This window comes from Aotus nancymaae, unplaced genomic scaffold, assembly GCF_030222135.1.
Source record: "Aotus nancymaae isolate 86718 unplaced genomic scaffold, 86718_ANA_hifiasm-v0.15.2.pri h1tg000020l, whole genome shotgun sequence".
In the NCBI taxonomy this organism is placed as follows: domain Eukaryota; kingdom Metazoa; phylum Chordata; class Mammalia; order Primates; family Aotidae; genus Aotus; species Aotus nancymaae.
Window position 1 is genome coordinate 65744508 of NW_026988432.1, and position 20636 is coordinate 65765143.

General features: G+C 38.9%; 1 protein-coding gene across 2 annotated transcripts in view; it reads left to right on the top strand.

The window, feature by feature from the left end:
• Nucleotides 1-3002: 3002 nt before the first annotated feature.
• The window catches only part of TWSG1 (twisted gastrulation BMP signaling modulator 1), a 63448-nt gene continuing 45814 nt past the window's right edge, over nucleotides 3003-20636 (top strand). Inside the window, exons 1-2 of one of the 2 annotated variants that reach the window (XM_012446886.3) lie at nucleotides 3003-3071; nucleotides 5540-5699. In XM_012446886.3, the coding sequence (XP_012302309.1) occupies nucleotides 5577-5699 (123 nt within the window). In that variant the 5' untranslated portion in view covers nucleotides 3003-3071; nucleotides 5540-5576. Of the gene's footprint in view, nucleotides 3072-3145; nucleotides 3217-5539; nucleotides 5700-20636 lie in introns of those variants that run through there. The other variant, XM_012446885.3, reaches the window with a different exon arrangement.

Consider the following 20636-nt stretch of genomic DNA (forward strand, 5'->3'; position numbering starts at 1 on the left):
TAGCCACTAACACCATCATTATCTTTCCAGCACTTTAAAAATAACTTTAGGCCAGGCTTGGTGGCTCTATCCTGTAATCCCAGCACTTTGGGAGTCCGAGGCAGGCAGATCACAAGGAGTTGGAGACCAGCCTGACCAACAAAGTAAAACCCTGTCTCTACTAAAAATACAAAAAATTAGCCAAGTGCGGTGGTGTGCGCCTGTAATCCTAGCTACTCAAGAGGCTGAAGCAGGAGAATCACATGAACCTGGGAGGCAGAGTTTGCAGTGAGCCGACGTCATTCATTGCACTCCTGCCTGGGCGACAGTGCAAGACTCTGTCTCAAAAACAACAACAAAAATCCCTATACACAATTCTAAAAATTAAAATTTTTAAATTTAATTTAATTATAAATTTAAAATTTATAATTCAAAAACTATACAGTACTTTTAAATTTTTTATATATCATGCATATCTTTCATTGTCGCAATATTCATTTGCAATATTAATTGTCATAGTGTGATCTGGGGACTGCTAGGGAGGGGGTCTAAAGACATTTTCAGGGGATTGTGAGCTCAAAATTAATTTTAATTCTAAGGCATTATTTACCTTTTCCACTCTCATTCTCTCACAAGTAAAGACTACATAATACAAGATACTGCAACAGTTTGAATACAGAAGCAGTAAAAACAGTGGCTTTTTTTTTTTTTTTTTGACGGAGTTTCGCTCTTGTTGCCCAGGTAACAAGAGTGCAATGGCGCGATCTCGGCTCACCGCAACTTTCACCTCCCGGGTTCAAGCAATTCTCCTGCCTCAGCCTCCCAAGGAGCTGGGACTACAGGCGCACGCCACCATGCCCAGCTAATTTTTGTATTTTCAGTAGAGACGGGGTTTCACCATGTTGACCGGAATGGTCTCCATCTCCTGATCTCGTGATCCGCCCTCCTAGGCCTCCCAAAGTGCTGGGATTGCAGACGTGAGCCACCACGCCCGCCCCCCTCTTTTTTTTTCTTTTTTTAAATCCCAGTAATAATGAATTTGATTGCTAAATAGTGGCTTTCTATTAAGTTTGAAATTAAAGGGAATAGCAAAAATCTAAAACCACTCCGTTCTGCCTGTTTTAAAATATATACTTATTTTTCATAAAATATTTGTTACCATATACTGTTTGTTATTTTTAAATAAAATGAATATGTAAAAAATTATTTTAATTTTATAAGTATTAACAGATGCAGCACACATACACAAAACCTCTTTGGAGTGCTCCATAATTTTCAAGAGTGTAAAGGGATTCTGAGACCAAAAAGTTTGAGAACCTTTGATCTGCAGTATCATTTTTAATGGCTGAATTAGTCCATTGATCAGAAGTTTCCTAATTCACTTAACTAGTATGTAATGCCAAGAATAAGATTCTTATACTTAAATTCATGTATGCCCTTAATTATTTCTCTAGGATAATTTTCAAGGATTTTTTTTGTTGTTTTGTTTTGTTTTATTGCATTTTAGGTTTTGGGGTACATGTGAAGAACATGCAAGATTGTTGCATAGGTACACACGTGGCAGTGTAATTTGCTGCCCTCCTCCCCTTCACCTATATCTAGCATTTCTCCCCATGCTATCTCTCCCCAATCAAGGATGATTTTTAAAACCTATATTTATTGTACAAAAATGGGCTGGCATCAATAATGCAACTCACCCCTCAGCCAATCAGCTGTTTTCATTCTTTCTGTTTCCTTCCAATCAACAAAGGGGGGTGGAAGGCATTTACGATTTACTAGCATAAGGGTTTGAGACTAGGTCAACATTTCCAAGGGAAGGTGCCCCGTGGACGGTCTGGTCTAGTGGGCTCTAACTTAATCACCCTGGAATGTTCTTTAAAAAGCAAATTCTGGCCAGGAACTATGGTCCACACCTGTCATCCCAACAATTTAGGAGTCAGAGGTGGGAGGATCGCTTGAGCTCTGAAATTTGAGCCCAGTTTGGGCAACATAGCGAGACCTCCATGTCTACAAAAAAATAAAATATCAGCCAGGCGTGGTGGCGCGCGCCTGTAGCCCCAGTTACTCGCGAGGCTGAGGCGGGAGGATCGCTTGAGCCCGGGAGGTGGGGGCTGCAGCGAGCCCTGATGTTACTGTCCTGGGGCCTGGTGACAGAGTGAGACCTTGTCTCAAAAGAAAAAAAATAAAAAAGCAACCCAGAATTGTTGGGAAAGAACTGAGTGCCATTCTCAGTGTTTTTAACCTACGTGCTAACCTCGCCCTTTCTACCTGGGCTGTGCCACCTCCGCGCCCGGATCCACGGCGCCCCCTCCTCTCTGTTGCAGATGCAAAGTTCAGCGCCAGGCACTCACGAAGAGCTCGGCAATTTTAATGAATTGGTGAACGAAGTTCCGAGAGCTCTGCCCTCCGAGATCCTTAGTCTGAGGCAGATCTTGGAAACCCGAATTTTAAATAAATCCTACCTCTGACGGCAGACAACAAGGGTTCAACGTGCCAGCTCTCGGCAACGCGCAAATCTACTTAGCGCCCCGAGCCTCGGCCTCGCATCACTAGAACCGGGCCCCGGCCGCTTCCTCACAGGGCAGCTGCGAGGAGTCCTGAGGAATTTTTACCACACTGCACATCCTCAGCGTAGTGGTTAGCACATTACAAGGCTTTAATCGTGAGTCACTGTTGATCTTAACACTGCAACAGAGGGGAACTGGAGAGTGGGCTTGACAGGAGGTTCTGCCGGAACCTGAGGGACCCGATATCCTTGACGCGGGGAAGCGCGAAGGGAAATCGCGCCGGGTAGCCCGGGTGGGCGCGCCTGGGGGCGTGGCCTGCGGGAGGGCGGGCCTGAGAGCGCCGTAGAGGCGTGGCAGGAGGGAGGGGCGGGCCCGGGGGCGTTGGGGGCGTGGCGTGAGGGAGGACGGGGAATGGACCGGGCCGAGGTAGGGGCGTGCGCCCTGACAGGAGCGCCGAGGACTGAGAGACGCCTCCTGGCGGGAGCTGGCGGCTGTGGACCTCGGCAAGGGCAGAGGGGAAGAGAGGAGCTGCGAAGGGGAGCGAGGAGCTGGGAGGAGGGCGGCGGGCGAGACTGTCTCTTTAAGGTGCCGGAGGCTCGCGGGCGCTGCGCGGTGGGGACGGCGGGAGGCGCGGCCTGGCCTCGCACTCACAGCCGCCACAGCGCTCCCCGGGCTCGGCCGACCCGGCGGAGATCTAGGGGCAGACGACCTCGCGGGGCCGCGGCGCATGGTGAGCGGGAAGGGCGGGGAAGTTGTGCAGCCTCTTGGCCCGGAAGGGGCCGGGCGCGGAGCTCGGGCTTCTGGAGGCTGGGGCCCGCGGCGAGCTTCGCGGGAGCCGGGAGAAGCCTGGGCCCGGCTGCGCGGAGGACAAAGTGGGGGCTCTGGTCGCGCGCACAGGCCGGACTCCGGGATCCGGCAGCATCTCTGCCCCACCTCGGTCCAGACCATCTCTGGGCCGGCTAGCGTCCTTCGCAGCCCGCGTCAGCCGAGCCGGGGTGGGGGTGATTCCGGGTGCCCGGACCCCCGCGCCGCCGCTGGCCTCTGCGTCGCCGGGCGTCCGGCGCCTTCGGGGCCCTGGCACCGCTCTACAGAGGCTCTGCTCTGTCCTGGTTGCTGTCAGTGCAGTCTCCTTAACGAGAAACTGGGTGTGATGTATGCGAAACAATTTTGTTGCGTGATGGTTCCTAACTACTTAGAAAAAAAATAAGCCCTTTAATTCTGTTACCTGATTTGGACATAGCCGAAGTTACTTTAGTACTTTTTCCAGTGAGATTTGGGGAGTAAGATGAATTTATGGAACACTTTATAAGACAACCATAAAAGATGGGGAAAACCCAGTTTTCGTGGTTGTAGGTTGAAAACTAGTTCCACAAAAATTAGTTTCCAAATACCTTCTTTGGCCTCCACAAATACGTACTGGTTGCTCCAGAAATCATCCTACTTGGTATGCGGCGTTAAATACATTAGAAAATTAGGTTACTAACGGTCTTGAGGGAATGCTTTGTGAGCTTCAGTAACGATCACCAGGGCTTTCTCTTTCAAAATTGACTCATACCGGGTCCAAAGCCCTTTATTCTTTTCACCCTTTTATTGTTTTTTCTTTAATGTACTTTGTAACACTTAGAATAAAAGTTTAGAGTAATCATAAATGCCCCCATAAACTCACTATTTATCCCTCTTACATCAGTAGTCATTTATTTTAATTTATTATATTTGATGGGACGGTGTTTTAACCTGACGAAATGATATCTTCTTTAATTTAAAGTTTAATAACTATGTATACTGTTTGGTCCCTGTCAGACTGTATTTGTGCTAGTCTTTTTCCTCCTTTTTGAACTGCAATGTCTTCTTAATAACTTTGAAGAATGCATGGTACTAATAGAGTTAAAAGAATATCTTGGCCGGGCGCAGTGGAATTAAAATTCTAGCTCTTTTGGAGGCTGACGTGGGTGGATCAACTGAGGTCAGGAGTTCGAGACTGGCCTGGCCAACATGGTGAAAACCCATCTCTACTAAAAATACCAAAATTAGCCCGGCATGGTGGTAGGCGCCTGTGATCCCAGCTACCCAGGAGGCTGAGGCAGGAGAATTGCATGAACCTGGGAGGCTGGTTGCACTCTAGCCTGGGCAACAGGGCGAGACTCCGTCTCAAAAAAAAAAAAAAAAAAATAAGAGAGAGATCTTAACATTGTAATAATTACCCAGAGTTCTTAATGCAATTAATAATTTACACTGCCTTTTGTTATTTGCTCAATTATTTAAGAAGTGACTCTGTGGACTCTACTTCTTGCTTTGAGCTGCTTTATTCTGTCTAAATGACCCTAGAATAATTTCCATTTAAAATTTTGTTTTAATTCTAAGAATTAAAATTAAATATCTTAAAATTATAATAGGATATTAATTGTTTTATATGGGCTTAGAGTTGAATAATGGACCTAAAACTCAAGTTGAATAGTAGCAGTGCAGTATTGAAACTAGTTTTTTGCCTCATAGACTCCTCTCAAATTACTGAGGGTTTACATATACTTACTCTGCTTTCATAGTCACCATTTCTGGATAGTCTGAGGAATTTTTGTGTTCTAGGTCCTTGAAGATGACTATGAAACCATTATTGTATAAAATAATTGTTTATTTTTGAATGTTTATATAATCTTTCATTGAGAGTGATCTTTAAATGATCACTCAAAAGTTTTTTGAAGGCCAGACGTGGTGATATTGTTCGTAGTCCCAGATAACTGGGAGGCTGAAGTGGGAGGATCACTTGAACCCAGGAATTCAAGGCTGCAGTGAGCTATGGTCACACCACTATACTTCAATAGTCCTAATAGAATTAGAATGTGTGGTACTAATAGAATTAAAAGAATATTTTGGCCAGGGGCGGTGGCTCACCCCTGTAATCCCAGTTCTTTGGGAGGCTGAGACTCTAAAAAAGAAAGACAAAGTCTATTGACACAAACAATGAGTCTTAGTTTATGTTTTGTTTTTCATTTTTGTATTTATTTTTACTCTAGCACTTGCCTTTGAATTAAAGTTGTCTTTGTTTGTTTGTTTAGCTTCCTGAGAGTTACTGATCATCTTCTTTGAAGAAACATGAAGTCACCCTATGTGGCTGTGTTTACTCTAGCCATCCTGATGTTCCTAACATGGCTTCCAGCATCATTGAGCTGTAACAAAGCACTCTGTGCTAGTGATGTGAGCAAATGCCTCATTCAGGTAGGACTAAGAGTACTTTCTATTAATATTGAAATATATTGTAGAGCAGAAACATTGTGTTTATATACAGATATAGAGTGTGTATATCATAGAGAGTAAGACCTGAGAATTGGGTCAGGGCCTAAGGTACTGAATCATGACACACAGGTCTGGATTTTTACCCTCACAGCAAACATATATATAGGCAAGGTTAGATTCAAGAAGTTCAATACTGAGTATGATATCCTGCTCTATAAGCATGTCATTATAAGATGATGAGCACTCTATTCAGATGATTTAAAGGGTTCCCTTGTATAATCTAATTAACATAGCAAAGAGGTTCAATGACTGTATTTAGAAAAAAAATTAGCTGGTCAAATAATAGATAAATTGTACCCTAAGTATGATGTATTAGTTATGTATTGCTTTGTAACAAATTACCCCAAAACATAGCAACTTAGTGCAATAAACATGTATCATTTCACGCAGTTTCTGAGAGCCTGGAATCTGGGAGCAGTTTAGCCAGGTGGTTCTGGCTCAGGGTCTCCCATAAGGTTGCAGGCAAGTTGTTGGCTGCAATTGGACAGTCTTCTTCCGAGATACTTCATAGTTATCTGTTCCAGTCATCAAGGCAAGCCTCTTAATGTAGCCACCACTCTCATTTTTCTGCGGAGAAAAGTAAGAGTAAGTGATTTGGCTAAGTTACCAGGCTGGTATTGAGCTCCTGATTAGCATCCCTTCTAGTTACTGGCAGTGCTCAGAAATTCAGTAACCACACACATTAGCATTCTTTGTAAAGTATGAGTCAGCTAATGTGACTGTAACCCTCATTTGAGAGTAATTATGTATATGTGCTAGAGTGACAGTTATTTTTATACATCAGAAGCATTTTGTGCTTATTTCTGACATTTTGGTCCTTCTCAATAATAGTTGGAATTCTACTTGCTCCCATTTCCTACTCTGATAACCCTTAATTTGCATTTCAAACCAAAACATTTAACTAGAGAAGCCTGTTTGTTGTTCAGTTTTTAACTTTTTTACTGTGGACATTATTAAGTATAAAAGGAGAAGAATATAATGAACCAGCCATAAGCAGTTACTGCAGTCACTACTACTTCATGGCTATCCTTATTTTACCTATACCCTCCTACACTGTCCACTCCCAGCACTGTTTTAATTTCAAGCAAATCTCTTGATACTGTTTTGTCCCTAATACTGATATGCATCTCTAAAAGACAACTCTTTACCAACATAGCTATTAGACCAATTTTACAGTTTGAAAATTAACACTAATTCTTTAATCACCTAATTTTATATGTGGAAATCTCAATATGGTGTGCCTGCTTAGGCTTGTGTTGGCTGGAAACTTTATGTCTGCACATGAAGCGCAGTTTTGTGTTAAGGTCAGATGAGGAGTCTATGCTACCTCCCAGGTTGTTTCAATGTAACTTCACTACTCATTATTCAAAATAAAGTCTCATAACATTTGCTATATTAGATGGAAATTCTCTTAAATCCCAAATTATTTTCCTGACTCTTCAAGTCTGTAAGTTGCATTAGTTCAAGTTATTAAAAATTGTTCTTTGGCCAGGCACAGTGGCTCACACCTTGTAATCCCAGCACTTTGGGAGGTTGAGACAGGAGGATCATTTGAGCCCAGGAGTTTGAGACCAGCCTAGGAATCATAGTGAGACCCTGTCTCTATAACAGATAACTTTTAAAAATTAGCTGGGCATGATCATGTGCACCTGTAGTCTCAGCTACTTGGGAAGCTGAGGCAGGAGGATCACTTGAGCCCAGGAGGTCAAGGCTGCAGTGAGCTGATTGTGTCATTGCATTGAAGCCTGAGTGACAGAGCAAGACCCTGTCTCAAAAAATAAATAAATAAATAAATAAAATTTGGCTGGACACCATGACTCACACCTGTAATCCCAGCACTTTGAGAGGCCAAGGCAGGCGGATCACCTGAGGTCAGGAGTTCAAGACCAGCCTGGCCAACATGGTGAAACCCTATCTCTACTAAAAATATAAAAATTAGCTGGGTGTGGTGGCACATGCCTGTATACCAGCTAATCGGAGGCTGAGGCAGGAGAATTGCTTGAACCTGGGAGGTGGAGGTTGCAGTGAGCCAAGATCACGCCACTGCACTCCAGCCTGGGTGACAAGAGCGAGACTTTGTCTCAAAAAAAAAAAAAAATTATTTTATTTAAAATACTTTGCTTCTAAAAAGAGCATTTAAAAGAGAAAGCTTTTGGTTAATATTGGTAGATACTTTCAAAGGTTTTTTTGTTTGACTCTTCAAATTTTTTTTTTGGCTCTATTAACATCTTATTACAGCCTCAACTTCCCCAGCTCTAGCAATCCTTTCATCTCACCCTCTCAAGTAGCTGAGACTACAGGCACGCAGCCTCATGCCCAGCTAAAATTTTTTTTGTATTTTTGGTAGAGATGGGATTTTGCCATATTGCCCAGGCTGGTCTCGAACTTCTGAGCTCAAGCGATCTGCCCACCTCGGCTTCCCAAGTGCTGGTATTACAGGTGTGAGCCACTGTGCCTGGCCAATTACAAAAATTAGCCAGACATGGCAGCATTTGCTTGTAATCCCAGCTACTTAGGAGGCTCAGGCAGGAGAATCACTTGAACCCAGGAGGCAGAGGTTGCAGTGAGCCCATATCTCGCCACTGCATTCCCGCTTGGGCAGAGCAAGACTCCGTCTCAAATAAAATTAAAAAAAAGAGAGAGAAAGAAAAAATTGTGAGACTTAAACAAAATACTTCAAAATGTAAAGATCAGTGTAGAAACACTGGAAAAGCAAGTGGAGCTTCACCTAACTCAAATGGTGATTCTAGTAAACAAAATAAGCTAGGACATGTTTTCAGTCACAAATTCATGAATGTTGACATTTCTGAGGTTCCTGTTGTTCTTTCAGAGCTAGGAAACATCAAACTTTTTTTCTGAAGTAGAGGACACAACTTTCCTGGTGGATGATAGTAGACTACTTGGAGTTAGAAAAGAGCTAGGGCTCAAATATTGGGAAGTTCCTTGTTTGTTTATTCACAAACATTTATTGGGCGTTGAAGTGAAATGTGATTAGTTCCACTCTTCACCTGATTTTGTGGACTTACAAACTGTAGCAGATTTTTTCACATTCTGAGCTTTAGTTTCCATGTGTTCATCTTACTATGGCTGTGTAGCAAACAACCCCAAAAAGCAGTGGGTGAAAACACATTTATTTTGTTCACAGATTTGCATTTTGAGCAGGGCTCTGTGGAAGAGTTCATTTCTGTTCCACCTGGCATCAGCAGGGCGGCTTGAAGGTGGTGAGGGTGGAATTATTTAAAATAGCACTACAGATAGAGCTTTCTGCAATGATGGAAAAGCTTTACATCTACCCTGTGCAATACAGTAGAATCTAGCCGTATGTGGCTATCAAGTACTTGAAATGTGACTAGTATGATTGAAAATCTGATTTTAAATTTAATTCAATTTTAATTTCATTAGCTGCATAGCTGCATGTGACTAGTGGCCACTGTATTGGACGTTGAGAATCTGAAGGCTCATTGATAAGTCTGATACCTGGGCTAGGAAGATTCTTCAGGTATACGTCTCTTCCTGACTTCTCCTCCCTTTCCTCCCCTCCATATCCCCATCTCCCTCCCTCTCTCCCTTTCACTCTCTTTGTGTGTGTGGGTGTGTCTCTGTGATCCTGCTAAATGACCTCTCCTGTGGGTCCACCTGGATTTAAGTGGAGGGAACATAGGCCCCACCTTTGTTGGAGGAGTGACAGTGTCATGTTGTAAGAAGAACATGTGGATGGGATATAATGGTGTGACCATCTGTAGAAAATATAGTCTGCCACATAAAAACTGTAAAGTGAATTGGCTGCCTAGGTGATAAAAAATATTCTTCTAGTTCAAGGCAATTTTAAAGAAAGAAATCAACTAGTATGTGTCAAATGTTCTCTTTTTATCAGAGTAATAAATTATTAAATTATTAAAAGAATACATACTGAAAAATGAATCCCTTGATCTAATTCTCCCTGCTCATTCTGTTACCCTGGGAATCTAACTGCTTATATTTTTACTTCTGTTAGTAATTTTTAGCCATATGGCTAAATAATACACTTATACTACTGTTTCTTCATTTATCGGTTTTAGATGTTATATATCTAAAATTGCCTTTCTCCTATAATAGATAAAGTCGTAGCTCATGTCCTCCTTCCCACTCCTGCCCTGCCACACTTGTATCACAGTTTTGAGTTTATCTTTTCGTTATTTTTTCAATTTCTTCAATATATTTAAGCCTTTCTATTCTGTTCTATCAACTGGAGACACTATCTCTTTATTCCCGATGTAAAGGGTGTGTTTGGGCTCCAGTCTTGGGTGATCATGTGAATCTACCATGATTAACATTGTAGAAAGTAAAGAAATCAGTTTTTTCCCTTGCATTTATGAGTACTACCCTCAAAATTTTCTACTTTTGACATTCTGATGGGCTACTTTTGGAATTCTGATGGGTTGCATCAAAATCTGTGGGGAATGGAGTGTTACCTGTACTTTTACTTTTTATATTGTCAAGGTTGATAACACCTATATTCTGAAAGGCTGCATAGTATAATGGTTAAGAGCATGAACTCTGGAACCAGGCTATCTCAATTTGAATCCAGTTCTTCCACTTTCTGGTTGTATGACCTTGGGCAAGTTAGTTAATTTCTCAATGCCTCAATTTCCTCATCTATAAAGTAGGGATAATAACCATACTGTACGAGTATTGTGAGGATTAGGTGTAAAGTATTTAGAGCAATGCCTGGCACATGCGTGCTCTATCGGTAATTACTAACCTTATTTCTCTGTTTTGTAACTGTATTCGAATCTTCTATGCTTTATTTACAGATATATTCTAAAACTGAGACTCAATAAACCATGTTTATATTATAGTGATTATATAAATATTGTTGATCATTGACTGTATAGTCACATAGATACTGTGATTACATTTCCCTTCTTGAATGATTTTGTTTTTATTGAGTGATTTTGTTTTTCTAATCATCTTTCTTTATCTTGTATCATCAATCATCAACACCTTATATTGTTTTAAGTATTAATGTATTTTTCCTCCCAAAGGGAGCCTTCAGTCTTGATGTTTCCAGACTTAACTGATTGCAGTCTAGGTCTGATGCAAGCTGTCTTATGATGACTCCATTCTTTCTTTGCCAAGTTGGTTCCACTGTTTCTTGGATTTCACATCTTGCTGTTTTTAACAGTAACCCTCATTTTGTCCCAACATGCCCGAAGTAAATTCCTAAGAAAGCCAGTGTGAGAAGTAAGCTTTCTGGGTCCTGCATGTCTTGAAAATGTATTTATTCTTACCTTTCGCCTGACTGACAGTTTGCCTGAATACAGAATTCTATGTTAAATTCTTTTCCCTCAGAACTTTGAAGATATTTCTCTATTATCTACTATAAGAAGTCTGAAGCCAGTCTGTTTCTTATTCTCTATAGGTAACTTTGTTAGTTATATCTTCTCTCTGGAAACATTTAGTAACATCTCATTAGCCTTGGTATTATAGAATTTAAACTGTTTAGTCTAGGTGTTGGTCTTTTCGTTCATTGTGTTTGGTATCTTGTGAGTCTTTTGGGGGTCAGTTTTGAGCCAAAAACTAGGAAATGCCGTGTTTTGTTTATATATATATATGCACAAAATATACACACACACACACACACACCTTGACCTAACATATATACATATATATATTTTTTTCTATAATATATAATTATATATAATATCCTCCTTTCTTTCTGGAACTCTCATTAGTATAAATCTAAGATAGATGTTTTTATTGAGGTATATGATTCACATATTATAAAATTTACCCATTTACGGGTATAATTCAGTGGTTTTGGCATATTGACAGACTTGTACAACCATCACCACAGTCTAATTTTAGAACATTTTCATTACCTTAGAAGGAAACTCCATACCCTTTAGAATTCATTTCCAATTCTCTCCCCGCAAGCCCTAGGCAGTTTGCTTTCTCTCTACATGCATGTTCTGGTTGTTTACTATGAATGGAATCATACATTTCTTTTGTGTCTGACTTCTTTCATTGAGCATAATGTTTTCATGGTTCCTCTGTGTTGTAACATATTCAGTACTTCGTTCTTTTCTATGGTCAAATAATATTCCACTGAATGGGCATACCACATTTTATTTATTCATTTATTGGTTGGTGGATATTTGAGTTATATATTTTTTTGACTTTGGTAGATAATATTGCTATGAATATTCAAGTTTTAGTGTGTGGATGTATCTTTGTTTTTTAAGAGATAAACTGTGTTACACAGGTTGGAGGGCAGTGGTACAATCATAGTTCACTATAACTTCAAATTCCTGGGTCAAATGATCCTCTCACCTTGGCCTCCCAAGTAGCTAGGACTACAGTTGTCCTGGCTACTTGGCTAATTAAAATACCTGGCTAATTAAAAAAATTGTTTGTGTGTGTGGAGACAGGATCTCACTATGTTGCTCAGGTTGGTCTTGAACTCTTGTCCTCAAGTGATCCTCCTGCCTTGGCCCCACAAAGTTCTGGAGTTACAGGTGTGAGCTGCTACAGACAGCCCTGGATGTATCTTTTAATTTCTTTTAGGTATACACCTAGGAGTGGAATTGCTGAGCCATATGGCAACTCTGTGTTTAAAATTTTGAGGAACTGCTGAAGTGTTTTCTAAAGTGGCTGCACTATTTTACATTCCCACCAGCTGTGTATGAGAAGTTTTAATTTCTCTATAGCCTCACCAACACTTGTCTTTCCTTTTTATTATAGCACCTTTGTGGGTGTGAAGTGGTTGTAATATGCATTTCCCTAATAGTTAATGATGTTGAGCATCTTTTCATGTGCTTATTGTGTGTGTGTATAAATGTGTGTGTGTGTGTGTGTGTGTGTGTGTGTGTGTGTATGTATATATGTATGTTTTGTTTTATTTTTGAGACAAGATCTTGCTCTGTCACCCAGCCTGGAGCGCAGTGGTACAATCATGGCTAACTGCAACCTTAACTTCCTGGACTCAAGCAATCCTTCCACCTCCTAGATTGGACTATAGGCATGCACCACCATGCCTGGTTAGCTTATTGTATATCTTTGGGGATAAACCTATTGAAAGCCAGTGCTCTTTTGTGTGTGTGTGTGTGTGTGTGTGTGTGTGTTTGTTTGTTTTAGACAGAGTCTTGCTCTGTTGACCAGGCTGGAGTACAGTTGCACTATCATAGCTCACTGCAGCCTTGAACTCCTGGGATATCACGATCCTCCTGCTTCAGCCTCCTGAGTAGCTGGGACTACAGGTATGTGCTACCACACTCGAGTAATTTTTTAAATTTTTAAATTCTTTGTAGGAATGGTGCTCTCACGGTATTGCCCAGGCTGGTCTTGAACTCCTGGGCTCAGGTGATGATCCTGCCTTGACTTCTCAAAGCACTGGGATTACAGGTGTGAGCCACCACACCCAATCTAGAGCCTATGCTCATTTAAAAATTGACTTGTCTTTTATTGTTGAGTTGTAAGAATTCTTTGTATATTCTGGGTTCAAGTCCTTTATCAGATACATGATTTGCAATATTTTCTCTCATTCTGTGGGTTGTCTTTTCAACTACTATGTATCATTTGTATCACAAAAGTTTTATATTTTAATGACATTCAATGTATCTATTTTTTGTTTCATTACTTGTGCTTTTGGTGTTGTATTTAAGAAACCATTACCTAACCCAAAGTCATAAACATTACTTGTATATTTTCCTCTAAGAACTTTATAGTTTTAGGCCAGGTGTGGTGTCATGTACCTATAATCCCAGCACTTTAGCAGGTGGAAGTGGGAGGATTGCTTTAGCCCAGGAGTTTGAGCCTGCAGTAAAGTAGGGATCCAACTTTATTATCTTGTATACGGATATCCACTTGTCCCAGCACCATTTCTCCACCATTGAATTATATTGCCACCCTTGTTCAAAACCATTTGACCATAAATGGTTTATTTATGGACTGTCAGTTCTATTCTATTTGTTTATATGTCTATTTTTATGCTAGTACCACATTGTCTTGATTACTGTAGTTTTGTAGTATGTTTTGAAATTAGGAAGTCTGAGTTATACAACTTAGTTCTTTCAAGATTGCTTAGGCTGTTCTGGGTCCCTTGCATTTTCATATGAATTCTAGAATCAACTTATCAATTTCTGCAATAAAACCAGCTGGGATTTAAAAAATATATAATAGACTTTATTTTTTGGAAAAGTTTTAGATTTACAGAAAATTTTAGCAGAGAGTATAAAGGTTTCCCATATACCCATTCTCCCCACATATCCACAGTTTTTCTATTATTGACATCTTGCATTAGTGTGGTATAGTTGTTACTACTGATGAACCAATATTGATAATGCTATTATTAACTAAAATCTGTACTTTGCATTAGCATTAACTCTGTGTTTTACCTTTCTATAGGTTTTGACAAATGCATAATATCATGTATCTACCATTACAGTATCATTCAGAATAGTTTCATTGCCCTAAAAATCCCCATAAGCCAATCGATTCATCCCTCACTACCTCCTCCCAATCTCCTAGCAACCACTGATCTTTTTTACTGTCTCTGTAGTTTTGCCTTTTCCATGATGTCATATAGTTGGAATCATACAGAATGTAGCCTTTTAAAAGATGTTGCTTCTTTAAGTTTCCTTTGTGTCTTTTCATGGCTTGATAATGCATTTCTTTTTATTGCTTATTGTTACCTAATAATATCCCATTGTATGAATGTATTCACTAATTAATATTTCACTCACTGATGAGTATGGATGTACCAGAGTTTGTTTATCCATTCTCTTATTGAAGGATATCTTGATTGCTTCTAAGATTTAGTAGTTATGAATAAAGCTTAGCCAGTCGTGGTGGCTCAGGCCTGTAATCCCAGTGCTTTAGGAGGCCAAGGCAGGAGGCTCCTTTGAGGCTGAGAATTCAAGATTGTAGTGAGATCCCCATCTCTACCAAAAAAAAAACAAAAAACAGTCTGGAGTGGTGGCATGCACCTGTAGTCCTAGCTACCTGGGAAGCCACGGTAGGAGGATGGCTTGAGCCCATGAGTTCAAGGCTACAGTAGGTTATAATCACACCATTGCACCCAGCCTAGATAACCAAGTGAGACCCTGTTCCTATAAAATAACATAAAGCTGCTATAACCATCCATGTACAGGTTTTTTGTGGGCATAAGTTTTCACTTTATTTGGCTAAATACTAAGGGATGGAATTGCTGCACTGTAGGGTAGGACTGTGTTAAATTTTGTAGGAAATTGCCAAACTGTCTTTCAAAGTAGCTGTACCGTTTTGCATTCCTACCTGCAGTGAATGAGAGTTGCTATTGCTCCACATCCTCACCAGCATTTGGTGTTTTCAGTGTTTTGGATTTTCACCATGTTAATAGGTATACAGTGGTATCACATTATTTTAATTTGCTATTCTCTAATGACATATGATGGGGAACATCTTATACTAATTTGTCATTTGTATATCTTTTTTGGTGAGGTATCTGTTAAGATCTCTCGCCCATTTTTTAATTGGGTTGTTTATTTATTTATTTATTTTATTATTGAGGTCTCTGTATGTTTTGTATAGCAGTCCTTTATCAGAGAAGTCTTTGGCAGATATTTTCTCCTAGTCTATGGCTTGTCATCTGATGCTTTGGAAAGTATTTTTTGCAGAGCAGAAGTTTAAAATTTCAATAAAGTGCAGCTTATCATTTATTTCTTTCATGAATTATGGCTTTGGTATTGCCCCCTAAGATATAATAGGAATTGCATTGAATCTGTAGATCAATTTGGGGAGTACTGTATTGCCATCTTAGCAGTATTATGTCTTTTATTTCATGAACATGTGTGCTTTTCCTTTTATTTGGATTTTTTTTCAACAATATTTTGTAGTTTTCTGTGTATGTTTTACATTTCTTTTGTTAAATTAAGAATAAAAAGTATTTTATTCTTTTTTATGCTATTGTTAGTGGAAATGTTCTCTTAATTTCATTTTTGGATTGTTCATTGCTTGTGTATAGTGAGTATATTAGATCTTTTCTACCCATCACACCTTCTTACTCTACATTCTGAGAAATTTCCTTGACTTTACCTTTGGACTCTTTCTATTGAATAAATTTTAGCAATAAATTTTACATTTCAAGAGCTCTTATTTATTGCTTGTTAATTTTTCCTGTTAACACTATTTACTTGTTTTTGGATGCATTATTTTCTTCAATGTCTCTGAGGACACTTATTGGAAGTTTTATTGCTGGTAGAGGAAGTGTATGTCCCCTTCCCTTGACTCTGTTACCTGGATTATCTCTTTCAAGATCTTTTCTTCTTTTATATCTTTTTTATGTGTCAGGCTTTCTTCAAATATATAGCATTCTTTGGTCATCCATATGTAGTTAAGAATGAGGCAATAAAACCTGGTTGGGAGATCCACGTATTTAGACAGGACTTACTGACTGAATTCAGAGCAGAGAACACTTGGGGTTAAGGAAGTCCTTGATGCTGGAATGTGTTCTCTACTCTGAGGCTAATCAGAGAATTGTTGGTTACTTGTTTATTTTCATTGGCTGATTTCTTATTGTGATTGGAGGTGAGTAGATGGTTGGTAGATGCCTAGTTCTTGTCTTTTTGATCTATTGTGGGAGTAGTCTAACTGATCTGATAGAAACCTGAACTTGAATGTTCTCTTTTTATCCCTGTTCTCTTTAGTTGAAGAATGGATTGGCTCTTGGTGTTCCATGTGCCAACAATTGTTAACTGGGGCCCTGGACCTCTTAAGGGCTTCAGCAGATCCTCAAGATTATATTCAAGGCCGGGCGCGGTGGCTCAAGCCTGTAATCCCAGCACTTTGGGAGGCCGAGGCGGGTGGATCACGAGGTCAAGAGATCGAGACCATCCTGGTCAACATGGTGAAACCCCGTCTCTACTAATACAAAAAAAAAAAAAATTAGCTGGGCACGGTGGCGTGTGCCTGTAATCCCAGCTACTCAGGAGGCTGAGGCAGGAGAATTGCCTGAACCCAGGAGGCGGAGATTGCGGTGAGCCGAGATCGCGCCATTGCGCTCCAGCCTGGGTATCAAGAGCGAAACTCCGTCTCAAAAAAAAAAAAAAAAAAAAAAAAGATTATATTCAAAATTGCCTGTGCACACTTTTCTGGGGAAAAGGTCCATATCTGTCAAGAGATTCTTACAGCAGTTGCTGGATCTGGAAAGGTTAAACATTGCTGGGACTTTGCTTTCCATTCCAACATACTGAGTTGTTAAAATTCCACTTTCATATTCAACAAAGTACAAGGCACATTGACATTTTAGATAACAACAAGAGCAGCTTTTCCCCTTAAACTTGCAAAAGATATACAGACATGAATATATTAAGGTGGGAGATAAGTACTTTAAGAAAGACAAAGATGCAATACTATAGAAGTTTATAAAAAGATACTACTTCTCTTGTAGAGGGAATTTAGATTTCTTTTTGTTAATTTGGATTAGTTTGAACAACATCTGTAGAGTTGAACTGATGTACTATAAGGATAAATTAGAACATTTGTTTATGTTGCATCCTCTGCACTTATAAAATAACTAAGGATGAAAAATTTTCCCTGAAAGCTCCTAGTTATGTAAATATTTTTTACCAGCATGGTTGCAAAGCAGTACAGTCATTCCTGCCACTCCAAGTTGCTGTGCCTAAGGGTGGTCCCTATATAAATATTTATTTTGTGCTTCTAACAGAAAAGAAATCTAACTTTAAACATCAAGAAAGTAAAACTGTCATCCTGGTGTACTTCCTTGCTCATATAATGAGGGGTTTAGCTATCCCGTTTCAGGAAAAAATAAATTTGGTAATATGGGATTTTCCTTTAAGAAGATCTTCACTACTTTCCCCTGCTACTTTTGTGAAAATAATTTTTAAAATTTGAATCAATATTATGATGTACCGCAGAAATCTCAAGGCCCATTTTGTATTAAGAATGGAGAAAACCTATATTAACTTGTGAGTACTTTTGGCTAATATTTATGGTAGTTTTTAGGATGACATAAATATTATATTTCATGAAAATATTCAAAATTGGATTCAGAGGTAATTAATGCATCATTTTAGTACTTTGTTATCTGAACATTTATTTAGCGTTTTTATGTGCAAATGGACAGTCTGCTTTTTTATTCTAAAAATTGATTTAGTTATTAAATAAATCTTAAATTTTCCGAAATAAGTTGAAATTTTAAAATAGCTTACTTCTCATTAACAATTCTAGCTTTTAAAAGTATATTTTGTCTTAAGTTAAAAATATAAATAGGTAACTTTAGGGCTTTCTTAATTACAGTAAACTAAAAATTAACTTTCTCTTCCTTTTTTCTTAATGCAAGTTAAATTCTACTTTAGTCTCTTGATATAGTTATCTTGATTTGTTAGTATACTAGTAATATTTTGACTTACGATGAGGAATGTTTTCTCTTTTCTCTCATGAACATTATTTTCCTAAATTATTTCTTTCTTCTTCATCCCATTTCCCTGCTCTTAAAAGTTGTGGTGCTAACCTATTTTTGTTCTGTTTTGTTTCAGTTAACACCCCATGAAAATCTCTGAAATTAATGTTCAAATGTAATAAATTAGGCCTGATATAATTTAAAGGAAAAAAAATCATTATTTCCCTCCAAATGTTTAATGCAGTTATAGTAGCTGCTAATATATAAGTGGAGATTAAAATGTATTTTCACTAGTTGTTTCACCTGTTGCTGTTAAAACAAAATGAGGATTTCATTGGGACACATGGACATTTTCAAACATACATAAAGTAGGGAAAATTGTAAAATAACTCCCCATTTACCCTTCACTCAGCTTCAACAGTGATCAACATGTGGTCAGTCTCATCTGTACTTATTCACAACTTACCCCAGCTGGATTCTTTTAAAGAAATTCATTGGGGCACTTGTATAGTAAGTAGGATTAGCATCTAAATTTTTGTTACTACATTTATGTAAGAAACAGGCACTACCAGGTGCAGTGGCTTATGCCTATAATCCCAGCACTTTGGGAGGCCAAGGCAGGCAAATCGCAAAGTCCTAAGTTCGACACCAGTCTGGCCAACATAGTGAAACCCTGTCTCTACTAAAAATATAAAAAATTAGCTGGGTATGGTGGTATGTGCCTGTAATCCCAGCTGCTTGGGAGGCTGAGGCAGGAGAATCGTGTGAACCTTGGAGGTGGAGGTTGCAGTGAGCCAAGATCTTGCCATTGCATTCCAGGCTGGGCAACAGTGCAAGACCACATCTCAAAAAAAAAAGAAAGAAAGAAAGAAAGAAACAGGAACTATATGATATATTTGATAATTCATATATATATACATGAACTTGTATGCTGACTTATTTAGCCAAAAATAAGTACTGTTTTCAGTACTGATTCATTTAAGTGTATGTTATTTTCAGGACAAAAGTTTACCAATCAGAATGTATAAAGAACAACATGCTAATGATATTGGGTTGATATTTCTCTTCTGGGTTTGAAGATTCATGTGATATCCTCTTTAAAGAATATTAATATGTCAAAATAGATTTGTTATAACCTAATCTGATTATAATTGTTGATTCTTTTGAATAAGGTCTAATTGAAGTTATTTGTTTTATTTATTTATCTTTAAATACTCATTTGGGTTGGGCATGGTGGCTCACGCCTGTAATCCTAGCACTTTGGGAGGCCGAAGCAGGTGGATCAGGAGGTCAAGAGATTGAGACCATTCTAGCCAACATGGTAAAACCCCGTCTCTACTGAAAATATAAAAATTAGCTGGGCATGGTGGCATGTGCCTGTATTCCCAGCTACTCGGGAGGCTGAGGCAGGAGAACTGCTTGAACCAGAGAGGCAGAGGTTGTAGTGAGCAACCGAGATCAAGTCATTCTAGCCTGGTGACTCTAGCTTGGTGAACAAGACTCTGTCTCAAAAAAACAAAACGAAACAAAACAAAAAACTCATTTGACCTAAATAAAAGTAGTGTCAGTATAGATATAATCTTTGTTGATTACTGATGTTTGCACAATATGCAAGTAAATACTAATTAGATTTATTTTTACATTCCTGTTTTTTGGATCAAGATATTGTAAATACTTAGAGTTTGCTTAAGAACCTCAGCTTGTGTTTTTGAATATCTTTTGTAATTGTTCAAATGTTAATTTAACTGGATCTTAAGACATTCATAATATCCAAATAAATTAAACGTTTATTAGCTATTATAAAAATATATTTTCTAACCCCAAATTCAGAAAATATAGAGAAGTAGAATAAAAAGATTAAATAATTGTTAGTCCTATTATCCAAACAAACACATACTACTCTTACTATTTTGATATAGCTCCTTCTGATTTTATTCTGTTTAGATGATTTTTAGCAATTATATGGTATATACAACTTCTGTGTTTTACATTTTCACTAACATTGTTTTATGTTTCTTTGAAAAAAAAATTGTGTTAGGTTAGAAAATTTCAGTTTTAGGTTAAAAGCAAATTAAACCAATATATTTTCAGAATTAGAACTGTTTTCTGCTTGCTTTCTTTAATACCAACTTGAAATAATGCTTTGTATTTTTCAATTTAGGTTTTTTTTTTTGTTAAATTTATGGAGAAACTCCAGTGTACCATGCTGGGTTTTTTGTTTTGTTTTGTTTTGTTTTTTTGTTTGTTTGAGATGGAGTCTCTCTTTGTCACCCAGACTGGAGTACAGTGGTTCCATCTCAGCTCACTGCAACCTCCACCTCCTGTGATCAAGCGATTTTCCTGCCTCAGCCTCCCAAGTAGCTGGGATTACAGTCACATACCACTACGCCCAGCTAATTTTGTATTTTTTCAGTAGAGGCTAGGTTTCACCATTTTGGCCATGCTGGTCTCAAACTCCTGAGCTCAAGCAGTTCACCCGC